The following is a 19,781-nucleotide window of genomic DNA, read 5'->3' as shown; positions in this document are numbered from 1 at the left end:
ACAAGACCCTGAGTAGGGAAGCACAGGTCACTTCCAAGGTGTTCAGACAGCAGGGAAGCACAGGTCACTTCCAAGGTGTTCAGACAGCGACCCGAGTTAAAAGCTTTGGAAAAACGTTTGGGTACATCCATACTCTGCACAAGCATATTAAACCTGAAATACACCAGTGACTGTGGAAAAAAACACCTGGCACTTTTTATACCAAAAGTGAAATCGCTCAGTCGTGTCCAACTCTGCGATTCCAAGGACTGTATAGCCCACCAGGCTCCTTCATCCATGGAATTTTCTAGGCAAGAGTACTGGAGTGGGTTGCCATTTCCTTCTCCAGGGGATCTTCCCAACCCAGGTCTCCTCCATTGCAGGCGTCTGAGCTTTACTGTCTGAGCCACCAGGGAATCCCTTTTTATACCAAAGGGTCCAAATATTAAAACGTTGGCAAGCATCTCTTCCACCAATTGTATCACAGAAGACTAACACTTCTGAAGGGAAAATCAGTTTTTTACTGCTATCCTTTAAAAAACGTTCTCTGAATCTGCCCTCTTATGGTTATCAAATGTCAAATCTTTATGGAACATGGCCCATTTTCCAAAGTGGTTTTGGGGGGAAGCTAAATAATGAGTTTCTGTGTATTTCTGTTATAAGTCTTTAAACCATCTGTTTCTCAAGACAAGTTACTTTAAAACCACAACTCACACAACACATCCAATCATGTTTCTCATTGCCTCTTTGTTCAGGTCTTTATTCAAAATTAGCTGTCCAAAATGATTTGGTGTTTATGGAATAAACAAATTTAAGTTTATGCAGCAGCCTTCTTCTCCTCTGAGGTGGGTTTCTTTTCTGTGGGCTTCTTTTCAGCTGCTGGTTTCTTGGTCCCTGCAGCCTTTTTTCCCACCACAGGCTTCTTCAGCTTCTTATCACCAACAGCCTTCTTTTCTTTGTTTCCCACCACAGGCTTCTTGCCCTGAACCCCTTTCTGATCTGATTTGGCTTCTAGTGCTGCTGCTGCCTTATCCATGCGGATTTTGTGCTGCAACAAATTAGGAAGAAAATCTAAGAATCAAATCTTTCTAAAACTCAACAGGTCCAGCAAAACCCAAGTTACTGCTTACATTCTTGGCCTGCCGAAGAATGGTGTTCCGGCGCATGGTCTTTGCGTAGGGGTTAAGCTTCAACATGATTCTCAGGTTTTTCAGTGGATTCTTCTTCAGGACTCTGCGATGAATCTTCTTGCTATAAAAAAGCAGATACTTATTATTAAACAGTTTATACATGTGTGAAGCTGAACAAGAATTACTGTGAATATCAAAACTTTACCGTGGTGCTCGGAGTGCTCTTTGGATTTCTGGGCTTTTCAAGATTCTGCTAAGGTCTGTATTGAGCATCTTGTGCATGGGGAGGCTGAAAGAAAAAACATTTAACAGAGGCTTAATTCCTATTTCTTAACAAAAGATTAATCATTTAAGCTCTACAGAATCTAATCAGAATTTCCACTATACTATTTCCACATATTGCATGTGTATACGAGGAAATGACAACATAATGCATTATTTAAAAAACATGCAAATCCATTTTGAACAATATCCACAGCATATATGTGGTGAAGTCCTTGCTGTCTCAAGTGCCAAGAGTAAGACACGACTTCGTGACTGAACAACAGCATAAACATCTATGTCCAGCATACAAATTATACTCACTTGTAGTTACTCTTGAGGGAGGCTGCTTTACGCCAAGTGCCATACAGCTCATCTAACTTTCGGAAAGCACTTTCAGTCCAAATGCAGAAACGTCCCACATGACCACCAGGAGCAAGTTTCAAAATGTTCAGCTTGCTTACATTAAGCAGAGTAATTCCTTTGTAAAGGGAAAAGGAGAATTAGGGATCCTGTATTTCAGGAAGTGAAATGCAGATCATGTTTATAGCACCTAAGAAATATTTTAAGCACGAATGTAAACATCAAACGTATACTTATTCAGCCACGAATCAGAAGTTCCACAAAATCATGTGTTTCAGAAACACGGACCATAAAGTGGAATCTCATCATAATAAAAGCTGGGTAAGCTTGCATAACACAAGTAATTAAAACATGTAAGCAGTACGATTATTACCAGGGATGTTTCTGAAGGCCTTGATGATCCCATTGTCCTCATTATAGATGATGCAGGGTCCCCTGCGCTGGATGCGGCGCCGGTTTCTCATTTTGCCTTTGCCGGCTCTCATTCGCTGAGAGGCATAGACCTAACAAAGTACAGTTTGGTATTCTGATTGAGATTTGATCCCTGTATTAAATCTTCATAGTTTAAAAAAACTTTAGTTTTACAGATGAGGAAATTGGAGGCACAAATGACTTGCCTAAATTTAACATAGCAATGAGCTTTCAAACTCAGGGAATATGGTTCCAGAGTCTTTGCTCTCATATCCACTAAGGTTTACTTATACTGTCTTTCAGTAACCTTTTGAAATGTAAAAAAGTTTGGCAACGAACTTGTATGAAGAACCACAAAACCTACCTTTTTGATATCATTCCAGGCCTTAAGTTTCTTCAGAAGCAAAACAGCCTCCTTGGTCTTCTTGTAGCCTTCAACTTTATCTTCCACCACCAAAGGAAGTTCAGGAACTTCCTCTATACGATGACCTGACAAAGCCAATTAACACTGACCTGGTTACTCTGAACCCTTTGAAAAATTTAATCAAATCCACAAAATCAAAGTGGCACATTTGCCAAATCAGAACTACCACAAAGATCATGTGTTTCAGAAACACGGACCAATTGAGTGGAATCTCATCATTTCGACAAACGATGTAAAAATTACCTCATTACACAGTAGTCACTGAGTTGTTAGACTGAAGTGGCTATAACTAGCATTTAGTAGAGGGAAATGTAGTCAGACACTCTAGGATGAAGAGAATTCACACATGCTATCAGGTTCAGATTTAAGAAAGGTTTACAGGACCCCTAGAAAATAAAGTATCACAAACCTTTAGACATGACCAGCGCCGGTAAGGCTGAGGCAGCCAGTGCAGAGCAGATGGCGTATCGCTTCTGCGTTGTATTCACTCTGCGGTGCCAACGTCGCCAGGTCTTGGTTGGTGCAAACATGCGGCCCCCACGACACATCTATTTTCCCAGTTAAGAATCACATTTCTCCAAGTTTAGCAATTACAATCAGGTTATGCCTTGCTCAGTAAGAATTTTCGTCACCCTTCTGAACCAGCCACTGACAGCAGGCAACTGTCGCTGAGGACAGAGTCAGACGCAAATTACGACATCATTGCAAGCAAAACCTTGTGCTGCCAAGCCGGCTTCCAAACAGCAAATCTGTGTGAGAAGTGTTTTAACCCGGACATCAGTGTCTTGAGCACAGATATTTTCAAATTACTAAAATAAACAAACCAGGTTCAGTCTGCCAAATGCCACAGCTGACCAGTCTAGGCGGTGCAACAAAGGATACATTTCCAAAAGCACCCTGACCAGAACGGTGAGTCCCGCCACCTCGAACCCTGGGAATTCGAGCCACAGCTCTGCCGGTACCCCAAGACTCAGCACTGGTTTGATGACCTGAAATTGTTGAGAAACACAAGCTTTAGCTTCTTACCACACCATTCTGTGACTACTGTGTACAGCAGCAAACAGCATCAGAACATCCAGGGAGATCATGCTGTTCAGAAACACGGACCAACGGAGTGGAATTTCATCACTGCTGTGAAGTACCCCTTAAAAAGTCAACCCAGGAAACAGCTAAATCCATACCTGCTAATTCACTGACAGCATAGGGCTGTCTGTTGTTTTTGCGTAAGTTGGTGTGAACAAAGTTAACAATATCAGGTCGAATGGGAGCCTTGAACACAGCAGGCAAAGTGACATTTTTGCCAGATGACTCCCCCTTTTCGGAGTACACTGATATCAGTGGACGAGCACACGCCTGAAAAAAATAAAAAATATTTATATTGAGAAACATCATCAAAAGCACTCTTCTCAAGCACCAACAAAAGCATTAAAGGCCCATTTACAGAAAGGTCTAGAATTTGATGAGGTAGATATCGCTTAAGCCAAAAACAAAGACTAAGTTATCAACACGCCATCAGGTCTATCAACATCAAGAAGTACTTGAAAGATATCTAAATTTCTCAAGTTCTGCCACAGGATTTCCATCATTTTCAAAGAGATTGCTTTATTATTAAACTTTCAAATCGGGCCTTAAAGAGCAAAATAATGTCGATGTATGGCAAAACCAATACAGTAAAGTAAAATAAAGTAAAAAAAAAAAAACCAAAAACCATAGTGTAAGGTCTGAAAATGCATTTTAATGTCATCATCCAAACTCTCACCCCAAATGTGACCAAATCTTATCTACCAGGGCTCTACTTCAAACATCCATCCTTTCCGGTCATCCCATTCCAAACACATCTTCCAAAACTTACTACTAAAAAACAGCCTTGTTACTTCTTGCTCAATTTTCTCCAGAAACTTACCCCCTGAAAGTAAAAGGTCCTAAGCATGACCTACAGAACCTGCTCAACCTGGCTGCCCACAGCCCACACTCTCTTCCAGATTCTCAGGCCTACACTCAGGGCCATCCCTCTCCTTCCTCAGATTTAACAAGTATTCTACCTAAACATACCCTTCCTCACCTAGCCTCCTTCAGGTGTCTCTGATCACGGCTTATAAAGTCCAATTACCACCTCCTCTCCAATTCCCTGTCTACAACACTACCATTGAACATTTCAATGCATCTTGACCAACCCAATTACGATCAAAGTAGCATACTAGTGCTTTCTGCATATTGTGTTCACTGAACTACCCAAGGCACATGGTGCTTTTACAAACGCTATTTATGCAGTAGCTACAAAACAAGTAAAATTTAATGCAAGACCAGAACGCTTTCAGAGGCAATCGCTAAGATAAGCACACAATAATAAAAAATAAGTGAAATAAAAGTTTTTTGTTTAACGAAGTCTCTCTTAAGTATTCCTCACTGAATAAGAGTACAGACACAAAATCCCAAATTGACTCACCTAGCCATAGACTAACGCTCTGAGAACTTCCAAGTCTTCAGCGGAACCCATACTTTCTAAGATCCAAGAGAAGCTAGAATCCCAAAGGTCCCTCTGGCTCCAAGAACTATCTGGGGTTCCTCCGTGTTATTCAAGACGCGCCCGGCGCCGGCCCGCACACGTTGCCTCAAGATGGCTGCCGTAGAGCATTACTACCCACGTCCTAGCCACAAACACACGCCTCTGGTCCCCATCTCCTTCTCCTCGCTTCCCCTACTGAAGACTTCATGCTCTGAACACCCGAGCCCATTCCTGCCAAGCCCCGAAAAAAGAAGCAGATCCAGAGGAGAAGAGTTCTGCTTACCATGGCCGGGAGAGGAGAAGGCCACGCTCCTCTCACCCCGGCGGCTCCCACAGGAAAAGGAAGTGCCTAGTACTCCCACTCCATATGTAACCTTCAGCTCGTCCCCCAGCCTGCCCCGCCTCAGAATCAATTCAGGGATATAAAATATCTCTCCACCACGCTAAAACAATAAAAATAGCATGTTACTTCTTCATATATGTCAAATTACGGTATTTATTGACTTCCATAGCTAAAAAGAGCTCTTAGAACCCAGGGACTCATTTTCGCGGAGTAATCCATGAGAGGCCGTGGCCAACTCTCGCGAGACGAGTGTCGTTTCCCCTCAACCAGTATAATTTATTTTAACTTTTTCTTACGGGAAGGGGAAACTATTGAGACAGGAGACACCGCTCTGCGCTATAAAACAGTAGTTTAACTGTAGAATGGAGCCTGTTGGAGGGGGTAAAAGTAGTCCCGGCAAGGAGGTCACGACCCCGTACGTCAGCGTCCGGCGCGCATTTCAGCTTGGCGGTTTCGGGTCTTCAGTCAAACTGGGGCGCAATGTGGTCGGGAGCTAATCGAGCTGCTGAGGAATTTTACGCTGGTCTCCTGCAGTGAGTTGTAGTCCCTAGTTTTGGCTTGACTTTGGCGACAGCACTTCTTCCTGGGGGTATCTCGATCTTCGCCCCAAGCTTGCCGCATACCTGGGGATTAGCGCCTTCCCAGTTTCCACCGGCGCGAATTTGTAAATTGAGTTCGCTTTCCGGGGATCTGGGAGCGGCAGAGAGGCCGGTTTTCTGCTCCATTGTGAGGTTAGCCCGGTGGGCCCTGTTGCTTTTAGTCTCGTTTAGAAGAAAACGTGTACTTTGTCGCCGGCGGTGGAAGGTGACGAATTTTACGAGAGATGTATTATTCAATCCGATAATGCACACACAACTTGTGATATGTTAGAGGCATCGAACAGGATACAGAAAACTAGATGTTGATATAGTTCACCTGTTTAAAGCCTTGATGGTGTGAAACGTGTTTTATAGTTTATTCAAGATGGTTTTTTGAGCAGCAGTCAGTGATAACGTGATGGTGTGTCTGCTCTTCAAAACACTTGTTTTACAGTGCCCTAGAAGGAAATGGCAACCCACTCCAGTGTTCTTGCCTGGCGAATCCCAGGGACGGAGGAGCCTGGTGGGCTGCCGTCTATGGGGTCGCACAGAGTCGGACACGACTGAAGTGACTTAGCAGCAGCAGGACTTCGTTTTATTCGTATAGTGAAAGTGAAGTCGCTCGGTCGTGCCCGAGTCTTTGCGACCCTATGGACTGTAACCCACCAGGCTCCCCCATCCATGGCATTTTCTGGGCAAAAATATTGGAGTCGGTTGTCGTTTCCTTCTCTAGGGCATCTTCCCGACCCAGGGATCCAACCCGGGTCTTCCGAGTTGCAGGCAGACTCTACCATCTGAGCCAACAAGGGAATCCTCACATAGTGAAGTACTAGTAATAAAGTGGATTCCATCCAGTTCTGTAACCGACACAAAACTCCAATCCAGTAGTTCTCAAACTTGAGCGTGAATCAGAATCACCTGGCAAGTTGCCAAAACAGATAGCCGGGCCCACCTCCAGAATTGTTGATTTAGTAGGCCTGGGTGGAGTGGGATGAGATGCTTAGAGAGCATCTCTGACTCAATGGACATGAATCTGAGCAAACTCTGGGAGATGTGAAGGACAGGGAAGCCTGCGTACTTTACTCCATGGTGTCACAAAGAGTCAGACAAGACTGAGGGACTGAACAACAGCAGGTTCTGGGTCGAGCTAAAGAGTTTCCCTTTCTAGTCAATTTCAGGTGAAGCAGATGCTGCTGGCCTGACACCACACTTTGATGACCAACTGCTGTAATCTAACCCCTTTTTCTAAATATCATACTTTTTCATTATTTGTCTTCATTGCTTTTTATCCTGCTTATAAAAGTGGTACTGCTTGTCAATTTTTTCAACATTGTAGAAAGATCACTAGCTTTTTTTTAGCATTTATTTGTATTTGTTTATTTGGCTGCACCAAATCTTAGTTGCAGCCCCTGAGATCTTCATTGCCACGTGTGGGATCTTTAGTTGCGGCGTGTGGGATCTTTAGTTGCGGCGTGTGGGATCTTTAGTTGCGGCTTGTGGGATCTAGTTCCCTGACAGGTTTGAAACCAGGCACCCCCTGCAGTGGGAGCCGGAAGTCTTAGCCACTGGATCACCAGGGAAGTCCCTCACTAGCTTTTTCTTTTAATTAGCAATATGATAGCTTTCAGTATGACAGCCTATAGATCTGTTTTTAGTGGCTATATAATATTTCATTGTTTGGCTAGTTTATGTCTATTTAACCAGTCCCTTGTTGATAAATTTTACTTAGACTCTTTCCTGATTCTTTCATAAGTGTTAGTATTTCTCTCCACTTTTGAAGCATCAGTTGTCTGTCTTCTCTTTAAGCCCCCATATCACCTGTGTAGCCACCTGCCTACCGGAAATGTCCAAGTGAGACCTCAAACTCATTATCTGCGAAGCTGAGTCCATCTGTTCCCTGCAGTGTGACAGTTCCCTGGATTCTGTCTCTGAGTTAAGAGTTCCAAGTCCAAGACTGTCACTTGGTTCTATTTTCCGCCACCTCCATCCCATCTAGTTAGTCACCAGCTACTTTTGTTTTCCCTGCATCCTGACTGCTTTGTTTACCATCATCACTTTTTTAAGTACTGCAAATTATTTAGTTATTTTCTGGCCTCCTAGTTTATCTCTCCACATCAGGAAGTCAGAGAGATTTTCTCATTTAAAATCCTGTAGTGAGCTCCTCTTAGCTTTCAGGATAAAGTTGAAGCCCTCCAGCAAAGTCTCTTCCTGTGCACCACTGCAGCACCCTGCACGCCCCTCTTTGAGGCTCATCACCCTGTATTGCAGTTGTTGGCTGCAGTCAAGACTGTGAGCCAGGAACTATGCATTTGTTTTATATCTTAGACATTTAGTAAGAATTGTTGACTTAAAAAATGCACAACCTAAAATTACTGTTACTCAGGGGCCTTACTGAGTAGTATAGCCTGGCAGTCAGCTTCAGATAGCTCTAAAGAACTGTTCCTAAAAGGTAAGGGAGGAGCCAGAATATATAGCAGTTTTGCTGAGGGAAATAACAAACAAAAATGTAGTTGAACATCAAAAGTTTACTACTAATCCCAAGAACAGACATCTCAAGTTAATGATTATAGTGCTTTTCCACTTTGGGGAAGATGCGGGAGTCTGGGCTCATTGAAATTATTCCTTTGGTGTGTATCTTAACTGTCTAGTTCTGAATTCTCCTCAGGGTGCACCAAGGTAGCTGCAGTGGCTGATGGCTGATGGCAGGCAGTATTGGTGGTGTATCAGAAAGACAGGCAACACTTTTTTGTTCACAGAGTGCCTGCCCATAAAATACATACTGGTGAAATGATTGTTGAATGATTGAATGATCCTTGAGTTACGCATGCATAGAGATAAACTTCTTTTCTCAAGGACTTACCATGGTGGTCCAGTGGTTAAGATTCCACCTTGCAATGCAGGGGACATAGATTCGATCCCTGGTGGGGGATCCCACATGTCTCTCGAGCCACGCACCTACTGAGCCCACGCACTCCAGACGCAGAGAGTCACAACTAGAGAGCTCACATGACCCAGTGAAAAATCTCATGTGACTCAACAAAGATCCTGTGTGCTGCAACTAAGACCTGATACAGCCAAATAAATATAGGGGGAAAAGTCACAGCCTTGTCCAAAATGGCCAAAGTGAATCAGTCACAGGCCTAGTTTTTATTTCAGTGAGTTACAGAATGGATCAAATAATGGTATCCTGAAACTGTTCTGTTGGGTTCCTTTAGGACTCTAACAATTCTTTTCTCTTTTAGAGTGTAGATCAAGCTGATGTGCATTTTTGGTATCTTAATAGTTTATAGTTTACAGGCTTTGGGATCAGCTTTTTAAATATATATAATTTTACTTATTTATTTTTGGCTGTGCTGGGTCTTGGTTGCTGCTGGGGCTTTTCTCTAGATACGGTGAGCAGGGCTACTCTGGTTGCAGTGCGAAGGCTTCTCACTGTGGTGACTTCTGTTGCTGCAGAGCACAGGCTGTAGGGCACTTCAGTAGTGTCAGTTCCTGGGCTCTAGAGCCCAGGCTCAAGGTCTATAGCACATGGGCTTAGTTGTCCCGAGGCATGTGTGATCTTCCCAGATCGGAGATTGAATCCATGTCCCCTGCATTTGCAGGTGGATTCTTTACCACTGGGCCACCAGGGAAGCCCTGGGATCAACTTTCTTCAGTAAAATGATAATTACGATGTATCTTAACATTTTGTGCTTCCATTTTAAAAATGTTTTAGCGTTATCCAGTTCACTAATTTTTTTGGTGTCAACTCATGGAAACAGGGAGGATAGCAATAGAAACTCAAGGCCTGGGACCCTTAAATAACTTCTCCATAATTACCCACTGATTTCAGTTATTTTTGCTTCCCAAAAGTCATGTTGTAAATTACATTTTAATAGTAATTGGTACTGTGTTTTAAAAGTTATAAGAATAGAGGTAGGTGACCTAATTTCCTGCTGCCTCTGAGAAGCAGTTGTACCCAGTTTGGGGCAGCTGTCTATCTTTTTTCTCTGGCTGTACTTCAGGACATGTGGGATCTTAGTTTTTCAACTAGGGATCGAACCTGTGCCCCCTGCATTGAAAGGACATAGTTTTAACCGCTGGACCACCAGGGAAGTCCCAAGGGGCAGCTGTCTATTAATCTTTACCACATCTCTGTTTTTTCTTTCCTTTTCTGCTTCTCTTTTCCCAACTGTGCCTTAGTGCTGTCAGGACTACTCTGAATTTTTAATTTCTCTCAATAACTCCAGAGTTTAAATGACAAAATACTGTAGCTTTATTTTTCACTTGTGTTTCTGCATTTCAGGGAATTTGATGAAAAAAAGAAAAGAATCTGTAAAGATCCATTTATCTATGAGGTATGAACAATTTATTTGGTTTTTAAACAACTCAGTCATCCTAAAATTGTTTTTAAAAGTTGAGTATATCGAAGTTGATTTACATACATTAAATGTCACCCTTTTAGAGTACAGTTCTATGAATTTTTACAAATGCATTTAGTTGTATTACCACCTCCATAATCAAGAACATTCCTATGATCTCCAAAAAATCTCATGTCCCTTTATACTTAACCCTTTCCCCTGTTTCCTGGCAACTACTGATGTTTTACATCTGTTTTTTTGTGTGGCCTTTTCTGAATGTCATATAAATAAAGCCATATGGTTTATACCTTTTCTGTCTGGCTTTTCTCAATAAGTAGAATGCATTTGTTTTATTTTCTTTTTTTTTTTAATGGCCATGCCACATGGCATGTGGGATCTTAGTTCCCCAACCAGGAGCTGAACCTTCACCCCTTGCATTGGAAGTACAGACTTTTAACTGCTCAAGTCCTGAGTATAATGCATTTGTGGTTTGACTGTGTTGTTGTGTGTATCAGTAGTTCATCCCTTTTTATTGTTGAGTAGTAGTCCATTGTATGAATGCAGTTTGGTTATCCGTTCAGCATTCAGACTGGATTGTTTCTAGTTTTTAATAATTTTGCATAAAGCTGCTATAAACATTCGTGAATTTATTAAGCATCTAACATGCCAAGTGTTCCATAGGTAAAACTTCCCATAGAACTTAATCCTCTAAAACAATTAACAAACTAAAATAAATTATGTCTAAAAGACTAGCTGAGAATATCATTTATGACATCAGTGTCATAAATGATAAGTGTTAATATCCATGTATATGAAATATATGAAAAGCTCTTAAAACCAATAAGGAATGAAGATAATCATAATAGATGAATAGGTAGAGGATAAAAATAAGTGTTGGAGAATACTGTTGAGAGTCCCTTGGACTGCAAGGAGATCAAACCAGTTAATCCTAAAGGAAATCAGTCCTAAATATTCATTGGAAGGATTGATGTTGAAGCTGAAACTCCAGTACTTTGGCCATGTAATGCGAAGAGCCGTCTCATTGGAAAAAACCCTGATGCTGGGAAAGACTGAGGGCAGGAGGAGAAGGTTGGATGGCATCCCTGACTCAATGGACATGAGTTTGAACAAACTCCAGGAGATAGTGAAGGACAGGGAAGCCTGGCGTGCTGCAGTCCATGGGGTTGCAAAGAGTCAGTTGGACACAACTTAGTGACTGAACAACAATAATTCAATCCACAACAGTATTTGATCAAAAACGAAGTAGATACGAGGCTCCCCTGCTCGTTCAGTGGTTGGAAATCCACCTGCCAGTGTAGGAGTCACGGGTTTGATTCCTGACCTGGGAAGATCATACATGCCCTGCAGCAGTTAAACCTGAGGGGACAACTACTGAGCCTGAGCCTCCTGGAGCCTGTGCTCTGCACTGAGAGAAGCCACTGCAGTGAGAAGCCCACGCACAGCACTGAAGGCCTAGTGCAGCCAAAAATTATCAAACTCAGGGTTTAGTAGATTAGAGTAACAAAGCATCCTTTGCCCTCTGTACTTGGTATCTAAATGCTTCAGTTTCCAAACTAAGAAATTAAATAGGTTCAAGTAATGAGAGATGATTGTCAGTAATAAGCATATTAGTGGCTGTTGACCGTCATTAGTGATCGAATAAATGAAGTTTATAAAATAACAAGATACTATTTTTTGCTAGGTGAGATGGTAAAAAGAATGTAAATAGTGTGTTGACATAAAATGAGAATGCGAATATGTGAATATGACGTTTGAAAGGCAATTTGACCTTTCAAATGTATCAATGTGATTTTAGATACTCATCTTAAGAAAGTAATTAAAAGGGAACTTCCCTGTTGGTCCAGTGGTTAAGACTCCGAGCTTCCACTGCAGAGGGCATGGGTTCATCCCTGGTTGGAGGAGCTCCACATGTTGTGGGGTGCAGAGGAGGTAGTAATTAAAAAATATTCCTTATCAGTTATTATAGCATATAATTTGAAAATGTACAGATGTTGAATAATACGGAATTAATTACGTGATGGTAGCTCCATGGCACTAGACAGCCTAAAAAAGTTTAATGGCATGGAAAGAAGTTCATGATATAAAACTTAGAATATTCTATTTATTTATTAAGCAAAAATCTATTGCATTATCAAAATAATCTATTTCTATTTAAGTAGGTTTATTTATATGTCTGGGAAAAGATTAGGCAAAATATACACCGATAAGACTAATAATAGTAGTGACTACTCTGGCTATGTGGGTCAAGAAACCATAGTTAGAACAAGACATGAAACAACTAACTGGTTCAGAATTGGGAAAGGGGTACATCAAGACTGTATACTGTCACCCTGCTTGTTTAACTTCTATGCAGAGTACATCATGTGAGATGACAGGCTGGATGAAATCACAAGCTGGAATCAAGATTGCTGAGAGAGATATCAGCAACCTCAGACATGCAGATGATATCACTCTAATGCCTGAAAACAAAGAGGAACTAAAGAACCTCTTGATGAGAGTGAAGAGGAGAGTGGAAAAGCTGGCTTGAAGCTCAACATTCAAAAATCTAAGGGACTTCCCTGGTGGTCAGTGGCTAAAACTCCCCGCTCCCAATGCATGGGACCTGGGTTCAACCCCTGGTCAGGGAGCTAGGTTCCACATGCCATAACTAAAGATCGAAGATCCTGCATGCCACAACTAAGACCTGGCACAGCCACAAAAAAAAAAGTCTGAGATCATGTCATCTGGTCCCATCACTTCATGTTAAGTAGAAGGGGAAATAGTGGAAGCAGTGAGAGATTTTATTTTTGGGGGTTACAAAATCACTGAGGACTGTGACTGTAGCCATGAAATTAAAAGATGTTTGCTCCTTGGAAGGAAAGCTACGACAAACCTAGACAGTGTATTAAAAAGCAGACACGTCACTGACAAAGGTCCACATAGTCAAAGTTACAGATTTTCCAGTAGTCATGTATGGATGTGAGAGCTGGACCAGAAAGAAGACTGGGCCAAAAAATTAATGCTTCCGAACTGTGCTGAAGAAGACTTGGACTGTGAGGAGTTCAAACCAAGAAAAAGGACTTCAACCCTGAATATTCATTGGAAGGACTGTTGCTGAAGCTAAAGTTCCAGTACTTTGGCCACCTGATGTGAAGAGCTGACTCACTGGAAAAGACTCTAATGCTGGGAAAGATTGAAGGCAAAAGGAGAAGGGAGCAGCAGAGGATGAGATAGTCGGATAGCATCATCGACCTAGTGGACATGAATTTGAGCAAACTCTGGGAGATCATGGAGGACAGAGGAGCCTGGTGTGCTGCATTTCGTGGGGTGGTGGCAAAGAGTTGGACACAACTCAGGAACTGAACGACGACTGGTTAGTAGAATATAGATGAGCTTTATCTGTTAGCTATCTGTTTTCAAACTTTTCTACAATAAATGTTTATTGTAATTGGAATGAAGAAATACACAGTACCTATAAAGTGATAAAGTTCTAAATTTCATGGAACAGTCAGAAAAAATAATGTTTAGTAAAGAGCTAATTTTATGGTTCCTAACAGTAAATCCAGGATGATTAGGGGAAGAGGATGTCAGTGTGGTCCTAATCAAAAGGCCTTACAAGGCAGGGTGCTCTCTAGGTGGGCCTTGAAGCATACAGATACAAAATATAATAGCTTGGTTTTGTTGTTGTTTTGACCACTCTAGGCTTGCAAGGATCTTAGTTCTCCAACCTGGGATTGAACCTTTGCCCTCTGCAGTGAAAGCTTGGAGTCATAACCACTGGACTTCTAGGGAATTCCCCAGCTAGACTTTTTCAACATGAAAAACAACATGGGCAAAGAATAAATGAAATTGTATTTTTAAAACATTAAGTCTTGTTCAGTTACTTGCATAGAACTGGTCTTTATGTGTTTAAATATTTGTACATATATATATGTGTCTCTATAACATATAACATAAAACCTTAATCTGTTTTTAATAGGCTGATATTCAAGTGCAGTTGATCAGCAAAGGCCAACCAAACCCTTTGAAAAATATTCTACATGAAAATGAAACCATATTTATTGTGGAAAAAGTGGTAAGTAGTGCTTGGGCTTTGTGGCTAATTCTTAACAGCCAAGTTTGGTTTCTGAGGGATAATCTCAAATGTACACATTTTCACGTCAGCGTATAGTGTGGATTCTAACATCTTTTAGTAATAAGTAGAGTGCTGTCCAATAGATAATGTGAACCACATATGTAATTAAAAACTTTCTAGTAGCCTCATAAAACAAAAAGGTGAAATTAAATTTCATACTGTAAAATTTACTTTTTCTTTTGTTTAGTTGTGTGAATTTTAACACACTTTATACAGTCTGGTAGTCATCACCATAATCAGAACACAAAACGGCTCCATCACCCTGAAAACTCCCTGGTGCTATTCCTTTAAAATCATTCCTCCTTCTCCCTCACTGTAGCGTGGTCTTTTGAAGAGTATCATGAATGGAATCATACGAAAGTGTATAAACTTTTGAGTCTGGCATCTTTCAGTATAATAATGCCTTTGAGATTCATTCAAGTTGTATGTGTTTAGTCGTTCTTTTAGTTGCTGATCCATCCCTGATCCAGAGAGCTAAATAAACAAGTAATATCATTTTTGTACAAAGCCCTATGTGAGCACGAGTTTTCTTTTCTGTAAATAGCTAGGAATAGGATTGCTGGGTCTGAAATTATGTTTATAATGTTTTTTTAAAATCTAATGTTAATCATTTCAATAATTAATATAAAAATCAAAACGAGATTTTAAGCTCTTTTTTCCCATACTGCATCTTCAAAATTTGGTATGGATTTTACACTTAAATCTCAATTTGACCTGGCCACATTTCAGGTGTTCAAAAGCCACATGTGACTGGTGGATGGCTATTGTTACACACAGCATAAGTCACTATGACTCATGAATTTCTACTTTAATTTTCTCTTGTTAAATCTAACAAGAGTTCAGTTCAGTCTCTCAGTCGTGTCGGACTCTTTGCGACCCCATGAATCGCAGCACACCAGGCCTCCCTGTCCGTCACCAACTCCCGGAGTTCACTCAGACTCACGTCCATCGAGTCCATGATGCCATCCAGCCATCTCATCCTCAGTTGTCCCCTTCTTCTGCCCCCAATCCTTCCCAGCATCAGAGTCTTTTCCAATGAGTCAACTCTTCGCATGAGGTGACCAAAGTACTGGAGCTTCAGCTTTAGCATCATTCCTTCCAAAGAAATCCCAGAGTTGGTTTCGTTCAGAATGGACTGGTTGGATCTCCTTGCAGTCCAAGGGACTCTCAAGAGTCTTCTCCAACACCACAGTTCAAAGGCATCAATTCTTCGGCGCTCAGCCTTCTTCACAGTCCAACTCTCACATCCATACATGACCACAGGAAAAACCATAGCCTTGACTAGATGGACCTTAGTCGGCAAAGTAACGTCTCTGCTTTTGAATATGCTATCTAGGTTGGTCATAACTTTTCTTCCAAGGAGTAAGCGTCTTTTAATTTCATGGCTGCAGTCACCATCTGCAGTGATTTTGGAGCCCCCCAAAATAAAGTCTGACACTGTTTCCACTGTTTCCCCATCTATTTCCCATGAAGTGATGGGACTGGATGCCATGATCTTCATTTTCTGAATGTTGAGCTTTAAGCCAACTTTTTCGCTTTCCTCTTTCACTTTCATCAAGAGGCTTTTTAGCTCCTCTTCACTTTCTGCCGTAAGGGTGGTGTCATCTGCATATTTGAGGTTATTGATATTTCTCCTGGCAATCTTGATTCCAGCTTGTGTTTCTTCCAGTCCAGCGTTTCTCATGATGTACTCTGCATATAAGTTAAATAAGCAGGGTGACAATATACAGCCTTGATGTACTCCTTTTCCTATTTGGAACCAGTCTGTTGTTCCATGTCCAGTTCTAACTGTTGCTTCCTGACCTGCATACAGATTTCTCAAGAGGCAGGTTAGGTGGTCTGGTATTCCCATCTCTTTCAGAATTTTCCACAGTTTATTGTGATCCACACAGTCAAAGGCTTTGGCATAGTCAATAAAGCAGAAATAGATGTTTTCTGGAACTCTCTTGGTTTTTCCATGATCCAGCAGATGTTGGCAATTTGATCTCTGGTTCCTTTGCCTTTTCTAAAACCAGCTTGAACATCAGGGAGTTCATGGTTCACATATTGCTGAAGCCTGGCTTGGAGAATTTTGAGCATTACTTTACTAGCATGTGAGATGAATGCAATTGTGCGGTAGTTTGAGCATTCTTTTGCATTGCCTTTCTTTGGGATTGGAATGAAAACTGACCTTTTCCAGTCCTGTGGCCACTGCTGAGTTTTCCAAATTTGCTGGCATATTGAGTGCAGCACTTTCACAGCATCATCTTTCAGGATTTGAAATAGCTCAACTGGAATTCCATCACCTCCACTAGCTTTGTTCATAGTGATGCTTTCTAAGGCCCACTTGACTTCACATTCCAAGATGTCTGGCTCTAGATTAGTGATCACATCATCATGATTATCTGGGTCGTGAAGATCTTTTTTGTACAGTTCTTCCGTGTATTCGGGACCTTCTTATTTTTTTCATCACTTTATAATTACATCCTTACACCTTTGTGTTTTAAATAGGGAAACCATTCTGGCCGAGCAGTAGCAGTGGTTTAGTTGAGTGCTGATAATGCTGTCATTTTACACAGTTACTTTGGGGCCAGGACCCGTTTTTTGGGTTTATCGTTTCTTGAAGTAGATAGAAACAGGATATAACAGGGGAAAGTGGACTTTCCTTTAGAAGGAATGCCTCTGTTTGCTTTAGGACCTGCATGCTGTCTGGATGGGGATTGGGATGCATGAACAGAGAGCACTCTGTTTTACTTACTACACAAAAACTCCTTTCTGAGGAGGGGACTACTTTATTTGTTTTCTGTATTAGTGGTGCTTATTTATGGTGAACAGATGCTTGGAAAATAATTATAAGTGAATTATGTGACTGAATTTAGACTTTTGTTATGAGGAGAGAGAAAATGTGTGTAGAGCAAAAGCTGAAAGATGAAAATGAGTTTCTAGGGAAAGGTAAAGAGGAGCAGAGGAATTTGTGGAAATTGGTTGAGATACTAGTGAGAAAACAGCTTGGAGTTGTGAGGACTGGAGTTCAGTGAGGTCCTGGCATTTTTGGATGGGAAACAACTAAAATGGCCTTCATTTCTGCAAAGGTCAATAGAGCTTACAGCATGAGTTTTAGTTAGGTGGATAATACTGAAAAGTAGGATGGAAGGGAAAATGACATTTCTTGGATACTTCTAGGAACTATTTGGAAACCCAGGCCTAGAAGGGAATAAAATCTGGAATCTGGCAGAAGAAATTCAAAGTTGAGGATACATCTAGGTCAGATAACTAGTAAGTATTCACTGCTAGAAGACCTTAGTGGACAGGAACTTGAGTTTTTAAGTCAGACTACCTAGATTCAGGGGCTTCCTCGATGGCTCCGTGGGAAAGAATCCACCTGTAACGTAGGAGACCCTGGTTCGATTCCTGGGTCAGGGAGATCTTCTGGAGAAGGGATAGGCTACCCACTCCAATATTCTTAGACTTCCCTTGTGGCTCAGCTGGTAAAAAATTCGCCTGCAATGTGGGACACCTGGGTTCGATCCCTAGCTTAGGAAGATCCCCTGGAGAAGGGAAAGGCTACCCACTCCAGTATTCTGGCCTGGAGAATTCCATGGACTGTATAGTAGTCCATGGGGTCGCAAAGAGTTGGACTCAACTGAGCAACTTTCACTTTACCTAGATTCAAATGTGGGTTTTGCCGCTCAGCTGCTTATTCTATATAAGCTATTCAGCCAGCCACTAGCTCAGTTTTCAGTCCATAAAATAGGGTTATTAATAGGATCTTTCTTAGGGTTTTTATGAAGAATAAAAGCTTGGAACAGTAGCTTGTACATAGTACATGCTCAGGAAATATTATTTCGTTTAATTTCTGTTATTATTGGCAGTACTGAGCTATTTCACTACTTAAACATGTGGATATGAGAAACACAAATGAGAGCTGAGAGTCCTAAGAGGAATAGACTTAAGAAGTAAGGGCTGTGCATTAAAAAGAATGAAATAATGCCATTTGCAGCAACATAGCTGGACCTAGAGACTGTCATACTGAGTCCGAGGCACTGACTTGGCTTCCACAGGCTGCAGGGCTCTGCTGGCTGCTGGAAACCCTTAGGATATGTGTCTTCCTGAAAACTAACCAAAGTTGTTGCTGCTGTTTTAATTTTAAGAATTCTATTTGAATATCTTTCTAAAAGATAGGTTTCTTCCTTAATATACCATTGACTCCTGAACAACACAGGGCTTGGGGTGCCCCACCATCTGTGTTGCTGAAAATCCTAGTGTACCTTTACAGTTGGCCCTCTGTATCTGTGGTTCTATATCCACAGATTCAACCAATCATGGGCTGTGTAGTACTGCAGGATTAATATTTACCATTGAAAAAATCCACATGTAAATGCACCTGCCTAGTCCAAACTTGTGTTGTTCAAGAGACAACTGTATTGGTATAGTGTAGTTTAGTATATACTACCAGGACAGGGAGGCCTGGTGTGCTGCAGTCCATGGGGTCGCAGAGTCAGACACGACTGAGCAACTGAACTGAATTACTAGTATAGTATAGTATTAGTACTAGTGTTATAGTATGCAATTAATATTATAATATAGTGAAATTGGGAACAATATTAGGATTATAATATATTATTAGTACCAGTATTATAGTATAGTATAATATAATATAGCATAGGATTAGTATAATATAGCAAATCAATATAGTCTGGAACCATATACCCTATATTTCTATAATAATGAGGTAACTAATGTCAGCTGCTGTAACAAATCCTGGAGACTTAGAAAATGAGTAGAAACGGCTATGAACCTTTAAGTTCGGGGAATGACAAAATCGGAGTCTCCCATGGGTTTCCCTTGATGTTTTGTATATAATTTTGTACATGATAGAGCACTTCCTTTTCTGATGGCGTCATATACTTCCTTTATCAGTAGCAACATAGATCAATATCTTCTTATAGGACAGTGGAAATACTTCTGATGAGTGGTGAGATGTATTGTTACCCCATTGGTTTCTAGCTATGATTCTTGTCATAACCCAGTCATTTTGCGCTTCAGGGTCTGGAAATCAGTACATTGTTCTAGCATAGTGAAGAGTTGACTTTACCATAGTGTTCTCTTACCTGGTTAAATAATTAAATGTTTTTAAAGCCTTTAGAAAAGGAAGAACCAAGTCATATTGAAGAGCTACAGTCTGAAGACACTGCTATTTCTGATCTCTCTACTGGTGAAAATGTTGGGCTGCTTGCTTTACCAATTGGGAGAGCCAGGTAAGTTTTTCTTACCGTAGAGGTGGAGGGTAGGATTTAAATTCCCCTGGCAGGCTACAGTCCATTGAGTCGCA

At 41.3% G+C, this 19,781-nt stretch overlaps 2 protein-coding genes and 4 non-coding genes across 9 annotated transcripts in view; 1 reads left to right on the top strand and 5 right to left on the bottom strand.

The window, feature by feature from the left end:
* Nucleotides 1-480: 480 nt before the first annotated feature.
* LOC120860905 (60S ribosomal protein L4) lies at nt 481-5,639 on the bottom strand. Its single transcript, XM_040236620.1, has 10 exons — nt 5,358-5,639; nt 3,750-3,921; nt 3,451-3,557; nt 2,978-3,116; nt 2,509-2,633; nt 2,107-2,236; nt 1,695-1,851; nt 1,315-1,398; nt 1,110-1,230; nt 481-1,027 (listed from the first exon to the last, which is right to left on the bottom strand). Exons 1-10 carry the CDS (start codon nt 5,358-5,360, stop codon nt 797-799), a joined length of 1,269 nt encoding a protein of 422 aa, XP_040092554.1. The 5' UTR covers nt 5,361-5,639; the 3' UTR covers nt 481-796.
* LOC120860919 lies at nt 1,978-2,047 on the bottom strand. The gene has a single exon (XR_005720461.1). It is a non-coding gene; the product is annotated as a small nucleolar RNA SNORD18 (small nucleolar RNA).
* Nucleotides 2,721-2,792, bottom strand: LOC120860922. The gene has a single exon (XR_005720462.1). It is a non-coding gene; the product is annotated as a small nucleolar RNA SNORD18 (small nucleolar RNA).
* On the bottom strand, nt 3,178-3,275 carry LOC120860924. The gene has a single exon (XR_005720464.1). It is a non-coding gene; the product is annotated as a small nucleolar RNA SNORD16 (small nucleolar RNA).
* On the bottom strand, nt 3,631-3,701 carry LOC120860923. Its single transcript, XR_005720463.1, has one exon. It is a non-coding gene; the product is annotated as a small nucleolar RNA SNORD18 (small nucleolar RNA).
* Nucleotides 5,640-5,698: 59 nt separating the features above from the next.
* Nucleotides 5,699-19,781, top strand: part of LOC120860902 (protein zwilch homolog) — a 42,712-nt gene continuing 28,629 nt past the window's right edge. For 3 of the 4 annotated variants that reach the window (XM_040236617.1, XM_040236618.1, XM_040236616.1), the window contains exons 1-4: nt 5,699-5,950; nt 10,281-10,332; nt 14,315-14,410; nt 19,589-19,707. In XM_040236617.1, coding sequence (XP_040092551.1) covers nt 5,898-5,950; nt 10,281-10,332; nt 14,315-14,410; nt 19,589-19,707 — 320 coding nt within the window. In that variant the 5' untranslated portion in view covers nt 5,699-5,897. Of the gene's footprint in view, nt 5,951-10,280; nt 10,333-14,314; nt 14,411-19,588; nt 19,708-19,781 lie in introns of those variants that run through there. The other variant, XR_005720457.1, reaches the window with a different exon arrangement.

This window comes from Oryx dammah, unplaced genomic scaffold (assembly GCF_014754425.2).
Source record: "Oryx dammah isolate SB20612 unplaced genomic scaffold, SCBI_Odam_1.1 HiC_scaffold_11209, whole genome shotgun sequence".
Lineage (NCBI taxonomy): Eukaryota > Metazoa > Chordata > Mammalia > Artiodactyla > Bovidae > Oryx > Oryx dammah.
Note: the sequence above shows the minus strand (reverse complement) of the source record. Positions and strands in the feature narration are given on the sequence as shown.